General features: G+C 32.9%; 1 protein-coding gene and 1 long non-coding RNA gene across 2 annotated transcripts; one reads left to right on the top strand and one right to left on the bottom strand.

The window, feature by feature from the left end:
* Positions 1 to 1,234: 1,234 nt before the first annotated feature.
* LOC129303771 (glucose-6-phosphate isomerase 1, chloroplastic) lies at positions 1,235 to 7,039 on the bottom strand. Its single transcript, XM_054943289.1, has 14 exons — positions 6,265 to 7,039; positions 6,028 to 6,150; positions 5,434 to 5,532; positions 5,249 to 5,332; positions 4,792 to 4,935; positions 4,645 to 4,710; positions 3,865 to 3,933; positions 3,667 to 3,774; positions 3,229 to 3,281; positions 3,009 to 3,147; positions 2,288 to 2,444; positions 2,002 to 2,080; positions 1,649 to 1,715; positions 1,235 to 1,545 (listed from the first exon to the last, which is right to left on the bottom strand). The coding sequence occupies exons 1-14, from the start codon at positions 6,814 to 6,816 to the stop codon at positions 1,411 to 1,413; spliced, it is 1,875 nt and encodes a 624-aa protein (XP_054799264.1). The 5' UTR covers positions 6,817 to 7,039; the 3' UTR covers positions 1,235 to 1,410.
* Positions 7,040 to 10,159: 3,120 nt separating this feature from the next.
* LOC129301952 (uncharacterized) lies at positions 10,160 to 11,740 on the top strand. The gene is made up of 3 exons (XR_008591127.1): positions 10,160 to 10,335; positions 11,003 to 11,068; positions 11,620 to 11,740. It is a non-coding gene; the product is annotated as an uncharacterized LOC129301952 (long non-coding RNA).
* The last annotated feature ends 2,208 nt before the right edge of the window (positions 11,741 to 13,948 follow it).

Here is a 13,948-nt window from a genome sequence, read left to right as displayed (position 1 = left end):
TATTCTACCATGGTTTGGGGTTTATAGTTATATATTTTATTTGAATCGTACATGTAATTTAATTCTATTAACCCTATTAAACCTTCAAATTAAGTCTTTTTTTTTTTACTATGGTTAGTTTTTTTAACAATAGTTAACTTTTTTTCCATTGTAAGCAATTAGGATAGTTACTCCCTAATTAGTATGGTAATATGCAGTGTTATAGCTAAGTATTGTCAGTAATTTGGGCGATATTACAATAGGGGAAGAGAGATAAGAGAGGGGAGGATGAGGGAGAAAGACGACACATCCATGGCAAAGGGCAAGGGGAGAGAGAAATGAGAGGGGGAGGATGTGAGCAACTTGTCCTTAAAAAAAAAAAAAATCAATCCCAAAATTAATTTTTTAATACCAGAACATGATGGTATTGAGTAATCTTATGTAAATGGGATTGGTACTGAATTTAAAGTTTCCATTACCTCATACTGAACATCAAAAGATGACATTAGCTAGTCCCAGTCTCATCTTTTCAATTCTTTATACCAATCAGGTTCTTAGATCTTCAAATAAGCTTCCCTGTCGGGCACAGGCACAGCTCCTACAAATTTATGTTGCCAAATGACATGTTATTAAATATTTCCTCCGGCGTTCATTATTTTTTCCCATGATCCTTAATACAAGAACTTGTCTCAAAATTTAATTGAGATTAATTTTAACAAAATCAATGAACTTTATTAAGAGTAATTTTGAAAATTTAAAAATATTAAATAATTTTAAATAAATTAAATATGTAAAGTTACCGATATTGGATCTTTAGCAAACACCTATGTAGTCTCACCTCGAGTACTTTTTTCCCTTTCAACGCAAACATTTGCAAATTTATCACACAACATAGTCTGGGAATTAGAAGAGCGTATGTACGCGCGCGCGCATATAAATATATATTACACAACACTTAAACTCTTCTCTCTATATATAAATTATTTTTAATCAAATCACACAAGTTAATAAAAATCAGTTATCTACTTAACAACACAACAATATTTTAATTTTACCTTTAATTATGGTAAATAAAAAATAATTTTTTTAAATTATATTAATGAAAATACATATATTTTTTCCTTTCCAATGTAATAAAGAAACAACAGTCCATTTATTAAAAAATATACTGACAACATTTTATATTTAGGAATAAAAAAATTCTAAAAAACCTTATATATAAGTATGGATGGAGTAGATGTTATTATGGCTCCAATTCACAAAAAAAACCTCAACTAATTTCTAGTTTCACGAACAAAAATCTCCGTTTTTCATTATTACCATGCGATCATCTAACAACAGCAACCAATTTATTGCAGGCTGCTACCTTTCTTTCGATGGCAACGCAAACCCATCTAGGACATGTGGAACGTGAATTTCATTAATCTTAGCTCAAACATACAATTCATCAATATTACACTCCCCAAGAAAAACCTTTAAGCTCCGTGGTGAACCACAGCTGCCTTCAGCAATAAGCGCCCTGTCGTTGGCAGCCATATGAGCTATAATCTTGTAAATCATTTCTATCTGCAGCGAAGGTAAGTTCAATAAAACTCAAGATTAAGTGTCTTATGCTATAATTAGCAAATCTAATGACGCATGAATAGTTACGCTGAGTAAATGCATGTACATCTTCTGGAGCATGACAACGTTCAGCTACTTCTTCAAGTGTTAATGGCTCCACAGGATCTTTGCAGCTAAAGAAAGAAACATGTAGGCAGTTGTTAGTGTTGAACGTAACTGGACAATCAACGTATTGGAATGCTAGTATGCTACACAGAGATTGGTCGCCTTTTCAAGTATTTTTTAGGCTAGGCGCAAATGTTTAGGAAGATGCGCCCATAACATTATTGCAATTTGTGCCCCAGTCAGAGAAAGAGAAGCCTCTACTAATGCATTCACAAGGATCCTAACTAAGTCATTACTAATGTTAACAGCTATGACAAAGAGAAACCTTGCATTTCTGAAGATATCCCATCATACCTTGCTTCATTTAGCACTGCCAAGACCCGCTTCTGAAGAGCTAATACTTCACCTGCTGCTTTTTTGCCAGCTTCCACACCTAAGATAATTACCATAGTTCAAGAACTAAATCATATACAAATATATAAAGTAAATGAATGCCACTAGGATCGATAAGTCTGTATTTTGAACTTTCCAAACACAATAGATCTATGAATCTGAAAATAACAATGTAAAGAACAAATTTTAATTATTTTATCTTAAATCTAGAAAATTTTATGAGTGGGCCCAAGAGATATGAAGTTACCAGGTTGATGATATGCATTTATGTTGACAAGTGAGGCATATATCCCAACAGCTCGTTCATAGAGTGCAATGAGAGCACCAACTGATCTGGGTGTTACTTCCTGCACAGTGACTGTGATGGACTCTCGGTCATTAGCATATAGAGCTGACCTTGTACCCTGTAGAATTAAGTTTTAGAATGACGTGGCAAGAAAGACTAGCTACAATTTTTTTTTTTAACCTTAAGACTAGCTACAATTTGAAGCAATAATAGAAGATAAAAATTCAACAAGTGCAGGTCCAAGACTTCGAGAAATGAGTCACATTATTCAAGACTCGAATAAAATTAGTTAAGAGTTTTTATACTATGAATGGATAAAAAGAGCAAAATACACACACTTCCTTTAATTTGCTGAAATTACATGGATATCCCATCTTTTCTTTAAATATACACAAACTTTTCTAAATTAAAAAGTTATCCAACACTTTAGCCCAGTTATAATTTTTTTTTTTTAACAAAATACCCTGCATCTAAATATTTTAGTTTTAAAAATATGTATTTAGATTAATGTATGGTATTTCAGTAAAAGAAATTAAAACTTGACTAAAGTGTAAGGTCACCTCTTGTTTTAGTGAAAATTTTTATATATTTTGAAAATAGAAAGTTTGAATAATTTTAGCAAAACTCAGCAGTGGTCTATGTAATTTACTCAAAAATAAATTAGCGTGATGTATAGCTGAACCTGTAGCATGCCGAACAAGTAGTCACCACATGTCACACCAGGCTCAAGCTCCCAGTCATGACCAGGAGGTCTATCACGTAGCACCTCAATGAATGTCACAAAGAAATTGTGCACGCCTTCCCTCAGTTGCTGAATGTAGCTGTTGCAGGGGGAAGTTCATTTAGATTGATTTAAATTGGTGGGTATATCAAAGCAACTTATAACTAGAACGAAAACTCACGCATGCTGATCTGTGCTTCCTTTATTTCCATAGACAGAAATTCCTTGGTTAACCTGTGAAATCCAAGTCACATTCAGAAAACACGAGAAGTTGCATCCTTACATAAAATGAACACATAAACCATAAACCATTTATAACAAAATCATGTTAACATATAATGGCATTATATGAAGCAAGGAAGAATCCGCATTCACCGGATGGTTACACATACTGGGACCCCATCTTTGAGAATGTCTCAAAATGATGTCTTGGATTTGATACAGGGGGGCACCATCTCATGCAGTACAGTAATACATACTAAGAAATTATCAACTAGCAAAATTGAGTCCATTAGACTATTTATTGACACGTGCAACTGTGAAGTGATGATGAGACATCATTTTACAGGTGATCACCAAAATTGGGGGAAAATCTAATACAATTTTTTGCACCACATACCCGATTACCGTCCAAGTCAAACTCCTTGCCTAATGATTCCATGACCAACTGCTGTAAGTATCTGCTAAATAATAGCAGGCTATCCTTGTATGGAAGGATAACCATATCCTAGAAAATGTAAACAAGAAGAAACCAATAAGCAATGGGGAAATAAATCAGATGATAAATTATTAATGTCCATAAGCGTATGATTTTCACCTTGGATCCCACTCCATCAGTAGCCCAGTACCAACACAATGCTAGCAATGCCGCAGGATTATTCCTTAACTGCACATAAGTAATTATTAATAAGACATCCTTTTCTTCCATTTCCTTGTGATATCTGAGTGGGGCAAGGTTAAGCAGACAGGACACAAATTGCAACATCTAAATGGTGGAACTATTAAAAGAATAGGTATTCGGCAAGGAGCTGGACCAAACTACAAAGGCTACAATTGAGAGAGATGAAGGAGCTGGAAAAGATGAATGAAAACGTTGCTTGACAATGACACTTGACAAGTATGATCTAAGGATGCCACATTTACTCTGTAATCATCACGATGGCTCATGTCCACAATTTTTAGAGTACCCATAGTCAGGTCCCTGCTTCACAGAATTACTAACAAACAAATTGCTTGTTCAAATGCATAGTGCATCTATATACAAACAAATTAGCAAATTATCGAAGGTAGACGTCTAGAGGCAGTCATTTTCAGCACTTGATTTCTTAAAGAGTACATTATTTATCTATACCCTGAACGGATCTTTATAACTTCCAGTTTTTCCAATTCCAAGACAGATCTTTATATCGCCACATCCCCAATAGCTCGATTAGTGAGGCTAGTCACAAGATAAAATAAATACAATAACATTCGAATTAGAAAAAATGTTGGATGTAAAAAAGTCATACATTAAGTGGTGACTAGTTTCATGCCAAATCCCTCAGAATCAGGCACCTTATGAAAACATTAGAAAGAACATCAAGAAACGGAGACATACCACAGTGCCTCTATTAGCCTCATCCATCAAAGCCGCACCAGCAAGCATTTCTCTAACATCAATCCCCTGAAGCAAAAACCATTATAATATTTGAATGCAAAGATCAAAAGTATAAACACATAAAATTTCAAATTTAGGGTCATTTACCTGAAGGGCAGCAGGAAGCAGGCCAACTGCAGACATTTCTGATGTTCTACCTCCCACCCAGTCAAACATTGGAAATCTTGCCAACCACCCTTCAATTCTTGCAGTATTATCTAACAAAGAATTTTCTTGTGTTATTGCAACACCCTGCATTGTGGCATGCATAAGCATATTATCACATTTCACAAACTGACAGCAGACATGCAAGTGATAAAGGGTTAGAAGTGTGGAAAATTCAAAAAGTACCATGGCAACCAAAAAGAAAATGACCATAGGGCAGCATAGATATCTAAAAGTTGAAGACTATCTTTATCATTAGTTAGAAAGGGAGTTTTCCACAATTCAAAAATATTTAGAACTACAATTGCTCTTCAGTTGCCTGCATTTAGACTATGTTATTTTATGTAATAATCCAGGGAAATTGAGTGCGTGTTTGTAAGAGAGAGGGCTGCAGTTAAACCTGTTTTGGAAAATCCAAGCCTGCTTCACGGAATGCCTTCTGTACTTCTAGTAAACCATTTCTAGTTTCAGGGGTACCTCCACTCTGAAGACATTTTACATGTTTGAGTCAACAACATGCTCTGTACAACAATGAGGCAATAATAACATAAACATAAACCGTATTCTGCAACTCTACTTGTGGACCTTTGAAATCACTACAACAAGTGTCGAAGCTAATTCTGGTCCAAGTTGTGCAATCTGATGATCAATTCCAGCAGGATCCGTGTTGTCAATAAATCTTATCTGCCAAAAGTCCAAGTAAACAACAGGAGCAGAAAAACATTCCCCCGTCTGATAACACAGTTTTCCCAGATATTGTGCGTACAAAAGAAGTAACAATACCACCGAAGATTCATCAGAAATCCAAAATCAATGAGATCACATATTAGCACCACTCTCCAATGACTGAAACTTCAGAATAGGATATACTGTATTCAAGGTAAGAGCATATAGCACAATTCGAATCCTCACGAGTGTCAGTCTAAACTAAATCATCCGAAGTGATCACAAACCCTTTAAAATAAACACTTCTAGAAACAAACTGCCAGAATTTTTAATCTCATCCCTTCCCCCACAATTGCTAAAATTAATTTTCCTTATGAGGTCAAAATAATATGTTTATGGAATAGCAATCCCGCAATCGAGGAATGAATTTGAATGCCCAGCAAAAGCAGCATTGGTCATCACTCTTGCAATTTGCAACCAGCAATACAATGAGTAGCGAACATCAATGAGTACCTTCAGAGGAGGATTATCTGGGGCCAATGCCTCTGCTACAAACTGTGGTCCAAGAGCAGAACCTCCAATTCCAACAGAGAGAATTTGAGTAAAGCGACCGTCCGGAGACGATGGAGGCTTGATCTGCCAACAAACGTTGATATAGAAAAAAATTGGTAAAAGCAATCTAGAAAGAAATGTCAAAATACAGTTGACGAAACAAATTTAGTGCGAAGACAAACTTTAGTATCAACTGACCTTACCGCTGACGATGTCACTGGCGAAGCTGCAAACGGCGTCGAGAGTATTCTCAATCTGCGTCTTGAGGAAAGGGTTTGGCGCGCGTTTAGGATCCCTCAACCAATAATGGCCGACCATACGGCCTTCATCGGGATTCGCAATTGACCCCTTTTCCAGTTCCTCCATCGCTCGCAGAGCCGCTTGGAAACGGGGCTCCATCTGCTTCACGAACTCGTCCGTGAACCCAACACGACTAACATCAAGGTAAAGCCCCAGCTCCTTGTGCTGGTACAGCCAGTCAACATACCTCCGCCAGAGAGAACGGGGATCTTTCTCCAGGCCTGCCTTCTCCTTCGCGAAGGCCCCATCGTTGACCTTCGATAATTCAGCCGGGGCCTCCCGGGCCACGGACTGAGTGGTGACGAGGCTCAAGCTCCGATCACTGGAAGTAAGTTTTGGACGAGCAGGAAATGCGACCAATTCTTTGCAGAGAATGTTGATCAGCCTCGGGGACTGCTTTTGGATTTTGAGAGACGGGGAAGATGAGCAAATACCCGAAATTGACGCCATGGAAATCAAATAGAGAAACCCAAGTTGAACGAGCAAGAGGAAGCGGTGAAGCCTCGCTTAATCCGCCATGGTGAGTGTGAGTGTTCGATATTTTGGAACCGAAAATTGATGCGTCTAGTTGTATGTGTAGTGGCTTTTGTCTTCAACGGAACCGGAGGGAAATATTTCCAGGTGCTGTGTGCTTTGCGCTGGCGGCGATGTTCCGCAGTCACACACGTTGATTGGTTGGTGTCGCATCTGCGGGCTTACCAAAATGGATCTGAACCCTCTGCTTTATTACGTGTATGCCCCCGCGCCTGTTCGTGCCGTTCCTTTCGTTAATGTAATGCTGATGATGATGAATGTTACTATGTTAGTGCATTGAATTTGAGACAGGATTTTATATAACGATAAAATACAATAATAATTCTTTATTAATTTATTTTTAAAGGTATCTTTAAACAATTAATCATTATATTGTAATATTATTTCAATTGTCTCTTTATTCATAAGGTAACATTAAAAAAGTATTGCTAATAAAATTTTAATTTTTTTAAAATTATTTTATATTTTGATGTAAAAAATTTCTCCAATGTTAATTTTATAATATGGGACAGCAGAAGTATTATTAACAGTAGCAACTATCAACATAAACATGGTGAGTATTAGTAGTTACTTCATCCTGACCAAAATATAGGGATGCATGCATTGATAATTAATTCATGATTTAAAAAAAATTAGTTAAAATCTTAATTTCGTACAAAATTTACATCTTTTTAGCTTTACCATCATCAAATATCTTACATATGAGCTTTAATAATGATATTCAAAATTCTGATGCATTACCCTTTCTGAAAGAATAATAAATAAAATGGAGTATAATTAAAAAAATTATTATAAAATTACTCAATGATATATATTTTGTATTAAGTAAGGCTTTTAAAACAATAATAGCTATTTATGTCATTTATAGAGAAAAACAACTAATTTCGTTGACAGAGAAGAAAATTATTAATTTCAGAATAGCCAGCAATAATGGATTAATGGTGAATAACTATGTTGTGAATGTGTCCCATAGGATGTACCTGTGGTTGGCTAGCACACATCTACGAGTCCGTTTGGTTTTTTTTCGTTTTATGTTCAGAAAATAAAATTTTACTTTTAAAAAGTTGAAAGTTGTTTGGGTAGAATATTTTGTAGGAAAGTACATCCTGAAAGTACATTCAAATAGTAACTGAAAGTGAATTTCTGAAACATAACTATTTAAAGCTTTTAAAAAGTGGATTTGAAACATAGGATGTTATTTGACCATACTATCCTAAATTTAATCTCTTATTTTTTTATTTAAAAAATAGTTAATTCATTAAAAATATAATTATTATTTTAATAATAATAATTAGGTATTAATTTTTTTAAGTATTATAAATTGAGTAGTTAATCATGTTGATTTTTAGCATTAATGTATAATAAAAATTACAAATCTTTATTACATCTTTTAAAATTACAAATTAAAAAATACAAATAATTAGATATCAAATTTTTAACATTATGGATCAAAATTTATGTTATTTATAATCTTTATTACATTTTTTAAATATTTTGAATATATTACATTTGTATAATAAAAATTATAAATCATTATAAATCAATGTCCTTTTTGATAATTGTACATTCAAAAGCACATTTTACTATCACAAACCAAACAACTTTCAATGTATCAAACTTACTTTTAGAAAAATATATCCAAACATTAATTTCGTTACAACAACTGGTTTTCATTAAACTGACTTTCACCAAATGAACTTTTGGCAAACTGAAAACCAAACGCACACTACTACATTGCTCACAAGTCTTAATTAGAACAAGTTTTTGCTCCCTTTTCTCGTGCATATATAGATAAAAATATAGTAGCAAACATGAAATTAAAAAAACTAAAATATGTGCAATGTGTATAGTTTTACATACGACATTGATAATTCATTGTTGAGAAGTTAAAAAATAATAGTTTTATAATCTATGACAATAAAATATAACTTGTGATTTATGGCTTTTGAATAGTATATTTATAATGTACGATATGTTTTAATTAAATTCTGATAAAGAAGTAAAAATATGTATTCCATCCATTTAAAAAAACAAAACACCTCTTCTAAGATTATATGTTTAAAAATATAAAATATTTTTAATTTTTCAATGTATAATCAATAATTTTTTTAAAAAAATATTGTTAATAAATAAATCAATTAACCTTTCACAGGACACCTTATCAAGGACAAACATGAAAACATGGTATCAACTTAGAGATAATTAACTACTACTTCATATTTCTATATTTGTCTTTATTTAATAAGATATTTTACTTTAAAATAAAATGTAATTTTGTATTGGGGCTTTAGCATATTTAGTCAATATTATGTAGCTAAATAAAACTAATAACCCACCATTTTTTAAATTAAGAGAATGGTCGATTTGCTAATTTCCCTCAAGACCAAAAAACGAAATAACCTTTAAAGGCTTGGAGACCTAGAGACAGCATTTCGCTTGCACCACACGAAGACCTGGAGGCAGTGCCATGCGTTTAGACTGTGGGCGAAGAAATTGACAGCAGTCAATGAAATAGCTGCCGTCGGTGGACAAACGAAGTTAGAGATTTAGTAAGGACACCATATAAACGCTAGGTGAGGCAGACTGAAGCTTTGCATTTATCTGGGAAAACACACGAATGCGAGGCAAGGTGAAGCGAGGCAAACTTGTTGCTACAAATTTGGTGTCAAAAATCAAAAATGCTGCCAAGGTGAGGAACAACTACTGCTACAGCTTCAAGGTAGGAAGTCCGGTGACACTGTACTACTCAAGCCAGAGTTCAAGCGAGGATTTTACAGATATTCTATCAATGGTGCCAAAGAGGAAAAATCATCCTACTTCACCAAGTATTTTTGCAAAATCCTTGATGTAGGGCTGTATATCAAATGCTTAGTGTAACATCCTAAATTTTAGATAAAAAAATTATGAAATTTAAGTTTTTTTTAAAATGATGTTAATAATAGGAATTTATATTATTTAAGGTTATTATAATAATATGGGTAGGCATTTAATTATGAATTGAAAAACTTAAGTTTAAAATTATATAAGAAATATTTTGTTAAGATATAATTTTAAGATTTAAAAAAAAATGTGTGTGTGTGAGAGTTTAAAAAAAAAGAAAAGAAAGTAAAAAAAAAGGGGGAGGGGGTTTAGTCCCACATCGGTTAGATGTGGGAATGAAAGGCACCTCCTCATGTATAAAAAGAGAAGGTGCATTGTGGAGGAAGCATAAGGAATTATTTATTGCAATTTGTGAAAATGGCAACTAAGGGCTCAAGATGCAATTTGTGAAAATTGCAAGTAATGGCTCAAAGGTTTGAATAATTAAATTCAAACCTATAGTTTTTTTTAATATAATTTTGGGACCCACAATCCCATTTTTATATTATTTTTCTCTCTTCCTCTCACGTTGCTCAGCGTCTTCTTGCAAGGGGGGATTATTTTCTTTTTCTTCAGGTATGTTCTAACTTTCCTATTTAGATTAGCACTTAAAAAATTTATTTAATTACAAAATTAATTTTATAGTTATTTTCTAAATAATATTAGCTTTTTAGTGATATGATTATTTTGTAGGATAGAGTAAATACTCTGATTAGAATTTTTTTTATAGGATAGTTAATATGATGATATGATGGATTAAAAATATAGGTTAAAACTCTTAGGGATATAATAAATATTATAGAATATTTTCTTGAGGTTAAAACTCATGTTTAAGAATTTTTGAGTTAAAATCTAGATCTATATGGTTGAATTTATGTGGAATCTGAGATGTAGGGATAAACCTCTGATTATTAAATATTTATTTAAGTATGAATAGGTATTTTTGAGGTTATAGAAAGGTGATTTGAGGTTTCAGGATAATTTTAAAATTTTTAATTTATTTTTGGACGAATTTTTAGAATATAGAAGGATGAAATTGTGATACTAGAAGTGATTTGAGGATAAAAAAAATAGTTTATTAGGGTGCGAGAATTTTAGAAAAAGAATTTGAGAAGTTAAATGAGGCATAAATCTTAAATTAGTATTAATATGGATTATAGATCTAAGACTTTCTAATTCTTTAAATTAGAGTTATTTATTTTAATGTAAAATTAATATATAGTATTGTGAAATAATTATGTAGATTATATTGACAAAGATAGTGGTGAAAAAGGAGTTGTGAAGGGGAACTTGTTATTCAAGACACAAGGTAACCATTATTAATGTGTTGTGATGAGTGTGTTTGTGAATGGTTATGTGTTGACTTATTATTTGGAAAAACTATGAATTATTGAAAAATAAATACTGTTATATACTTGTTTAAAATTATTGCCAAGTGAGTCAAAAATTTATTTTTATTTATCATGATGAGATATTATTGTTCGGATATATTCCTGTTTGGATATTTGAATGATGCATGACTTGTCAGGGTATTTTAATGTATGGTGTTAATGGAAATTTCTGTTCGGTTAATTATTACCACGTGGTAAGCCCTCATTGGACCCAATGAGTGGCGTGTCGCTTGGTCTAACTCACCTTTGGCCGGGTGATTTAGCGTTCGAGCATGGCGAAAGGAGGATATAAGGTGTAGTCATGCAAATTAAATACTTGTTCGGTTTGTTTGAAAATATTGTTCGGTTAAATGTTTTGTGTGCCCACTTAGCAATCGCATGATTAGTTACAATCGCATGCATCATTGCATATTAATTTTTGGTTAGTGGGACTTTTAAGTCTCATTCCCCGTGGTTAATATTTTTACAGGAGCGAGTCCGGCCGAGAAAGCACCAGTGGTGTAACTATGGTGTATGAAACACCATCTTTTACGTTGCCTCTTATCTTGGATTATACAATGTATCTTCTGCCAACTTAGGACATATCTTCTTTATGAAGCATGTAAACACTAATCCTTTTTATTAAAAGTATTTATTTGACCAAGAGGATTATGTTTGTCTCTCTTGATTCATGACCTAATTTAAATATCATGCCATGAGGATCCTGACTGTCCCTCATGGTTCTAATTGCTTTTTTGAGATATTTTAATACCTGTGGTATATTGTTTTGGATGTATCATGGTAAGAAAATTTTCTACCATGATAATAGTTTTAATAATTTACGAAAAATCGGTTTGTATTTTTGAGGGTGTTACACTTAGACCTCTTGATTTCTCTGTTATTTAGAGCTGAAAAAACCCTACCCTGTATTGAAGTAACAGTTGTTCAAATTTCATTTTCCATCATAAGAAATTATGACATTAAGCATCCCTATATCTACAAAATGACATAATGTTGGTAAGTTATCACTGATATTATTTATCAATGAGATACTATAGTATATCAATGATATATTAACGTTAATTAAAAACATAAAAACATCATCAATGTGATACTATAGTATATCAATAATATACTAATGTTAATTGGAAATATGAAAATGCCATACTCCTTCACCCCAATTAGATAAAATTATGTTCGAAAAAAAATTACAGATGCCTTAGCTGATAATAGAAAATCAAATACTGGAAATAAAAAATAAAAAATCATGAACAATGAGAAAATAATATGCTTTGCGTTCGAAATTCAAGCAAATTGTGTAACGAGCGTCCTAAATTAGGACTTAATCATCATATTAACCATGATTAATCAAGGACTAACCCAAATGGATTATACAATACGAGATTAACCTAAATGAATTCTTAATATATATTTATTTTTCACAAACTATTTAATATAAAGGAATCCCAAATCTTTAAAATATTTTAAGAACTCATATCATTCAATTAAACATATGCAGAAACATGATAATAACTATTTTTACTTGCACAAATATTTTGACCCATTAATATAATACAAGCATCAAAACACAATCTCAAGAGCCCAAAATACCTTTCCATCCTACACAAAACCCATAGTGCAAATGGATCAAGAATATATTATCCTAATTGGCAATATCATAAACTAAATACACATATCAACATAAAAGGAGAGAGGCCTACAGAAGTGATTATTATCACTTGGCCTAATGCTCCTTTCCTCTGTTCTTCTATAATATGTTAAAAGAGAGGGGTGAGTACAACCACTCAGTAACCAAGGTATATCTAAGTTATACAAATGCATGATAATTAATCATGAATGCAAGTGACCAATAAATTTATCAAGGTGACCATTCAAACAATCACATTGATAACATGTTAATCACATTAACATTTAACTCATGTGAATAATTTCAAGAATAAAGTCAAGTATAAAATTTGTACAAATAGCCACATATACATTATTCGCATAATTACTATATGTTCTCATTTCTACAATTATAATCATATTCTCAACATAGCCATCAATCACTCAAATGGCATGATAATAATAATATGCATGATCAATCTCTTCCTTATATCCCCCCTTATTTCCTCTGACATGAAATCCGTGGGCCAACAACCGGAAGGGATCATCCATGTGGTGAGACTACCCAAAGCCTTAATCATATCATGAGGGGCTACCAGGCCAGGGTTACCTTACTCACTTATGAATACGGTTTCCCCCAAATCACACACTATAGGGTGTCATACCTAAAACTAGCTCTACCCAAAACTCCAGGTAGGCTAGTAGGGTCAAGTCCCTTAATAGGAACAATGCTACAGTACCTTACAAGATAAGTAGCGGCTATAACCCATAGGATTATTGGTTAATAGCCAAATACTATATGGATTTTGTGTAATCACTAACTCCTTTACTAAGGCGAACTCCCGCCATATGATCATACTAAAAAAATGCATTTTAAAAAAAACTCATATATATAATTCATAATTTATAGTCAAGATTGTGCACATCATCATCAACATCAATCTCATTACTTATACCAAGTCACAATTAACTTGGTCACAAATCATAAAGTCTCAACAAAGCCACATGCATTACAAACAACTATTTCAAATTTAGATATATATAGACACACACACACACACACACACACACACACACACACACACACACATATATATATATTATTTTTTTCACCAACATAATTAATTAATTAATATACAAATGCATAAAATAGATTTCCCCCGATTACCTCAACTTTTGAGAGGTCAAAGGTT

This window comes from Prosopis cineraria, unplaced genomic scaffold (assembly GCF_029017545.1).
Source record: "Prosopis cineraria cultivar Desert tree isolate PC_DT_omini unplaced genomic scaffold, ASM2901754v1 PC2, whole genome shotgun sequence".
NCBI lineage: Eukaryota > Viridiplantae > Streptophyta > Magnoliopsida > Fabales > Fabaceae > Prosopis > Prosopis cineraria.
This window is presented reverse-complemented; position numbering and strand designations above follow the sequence as displayed.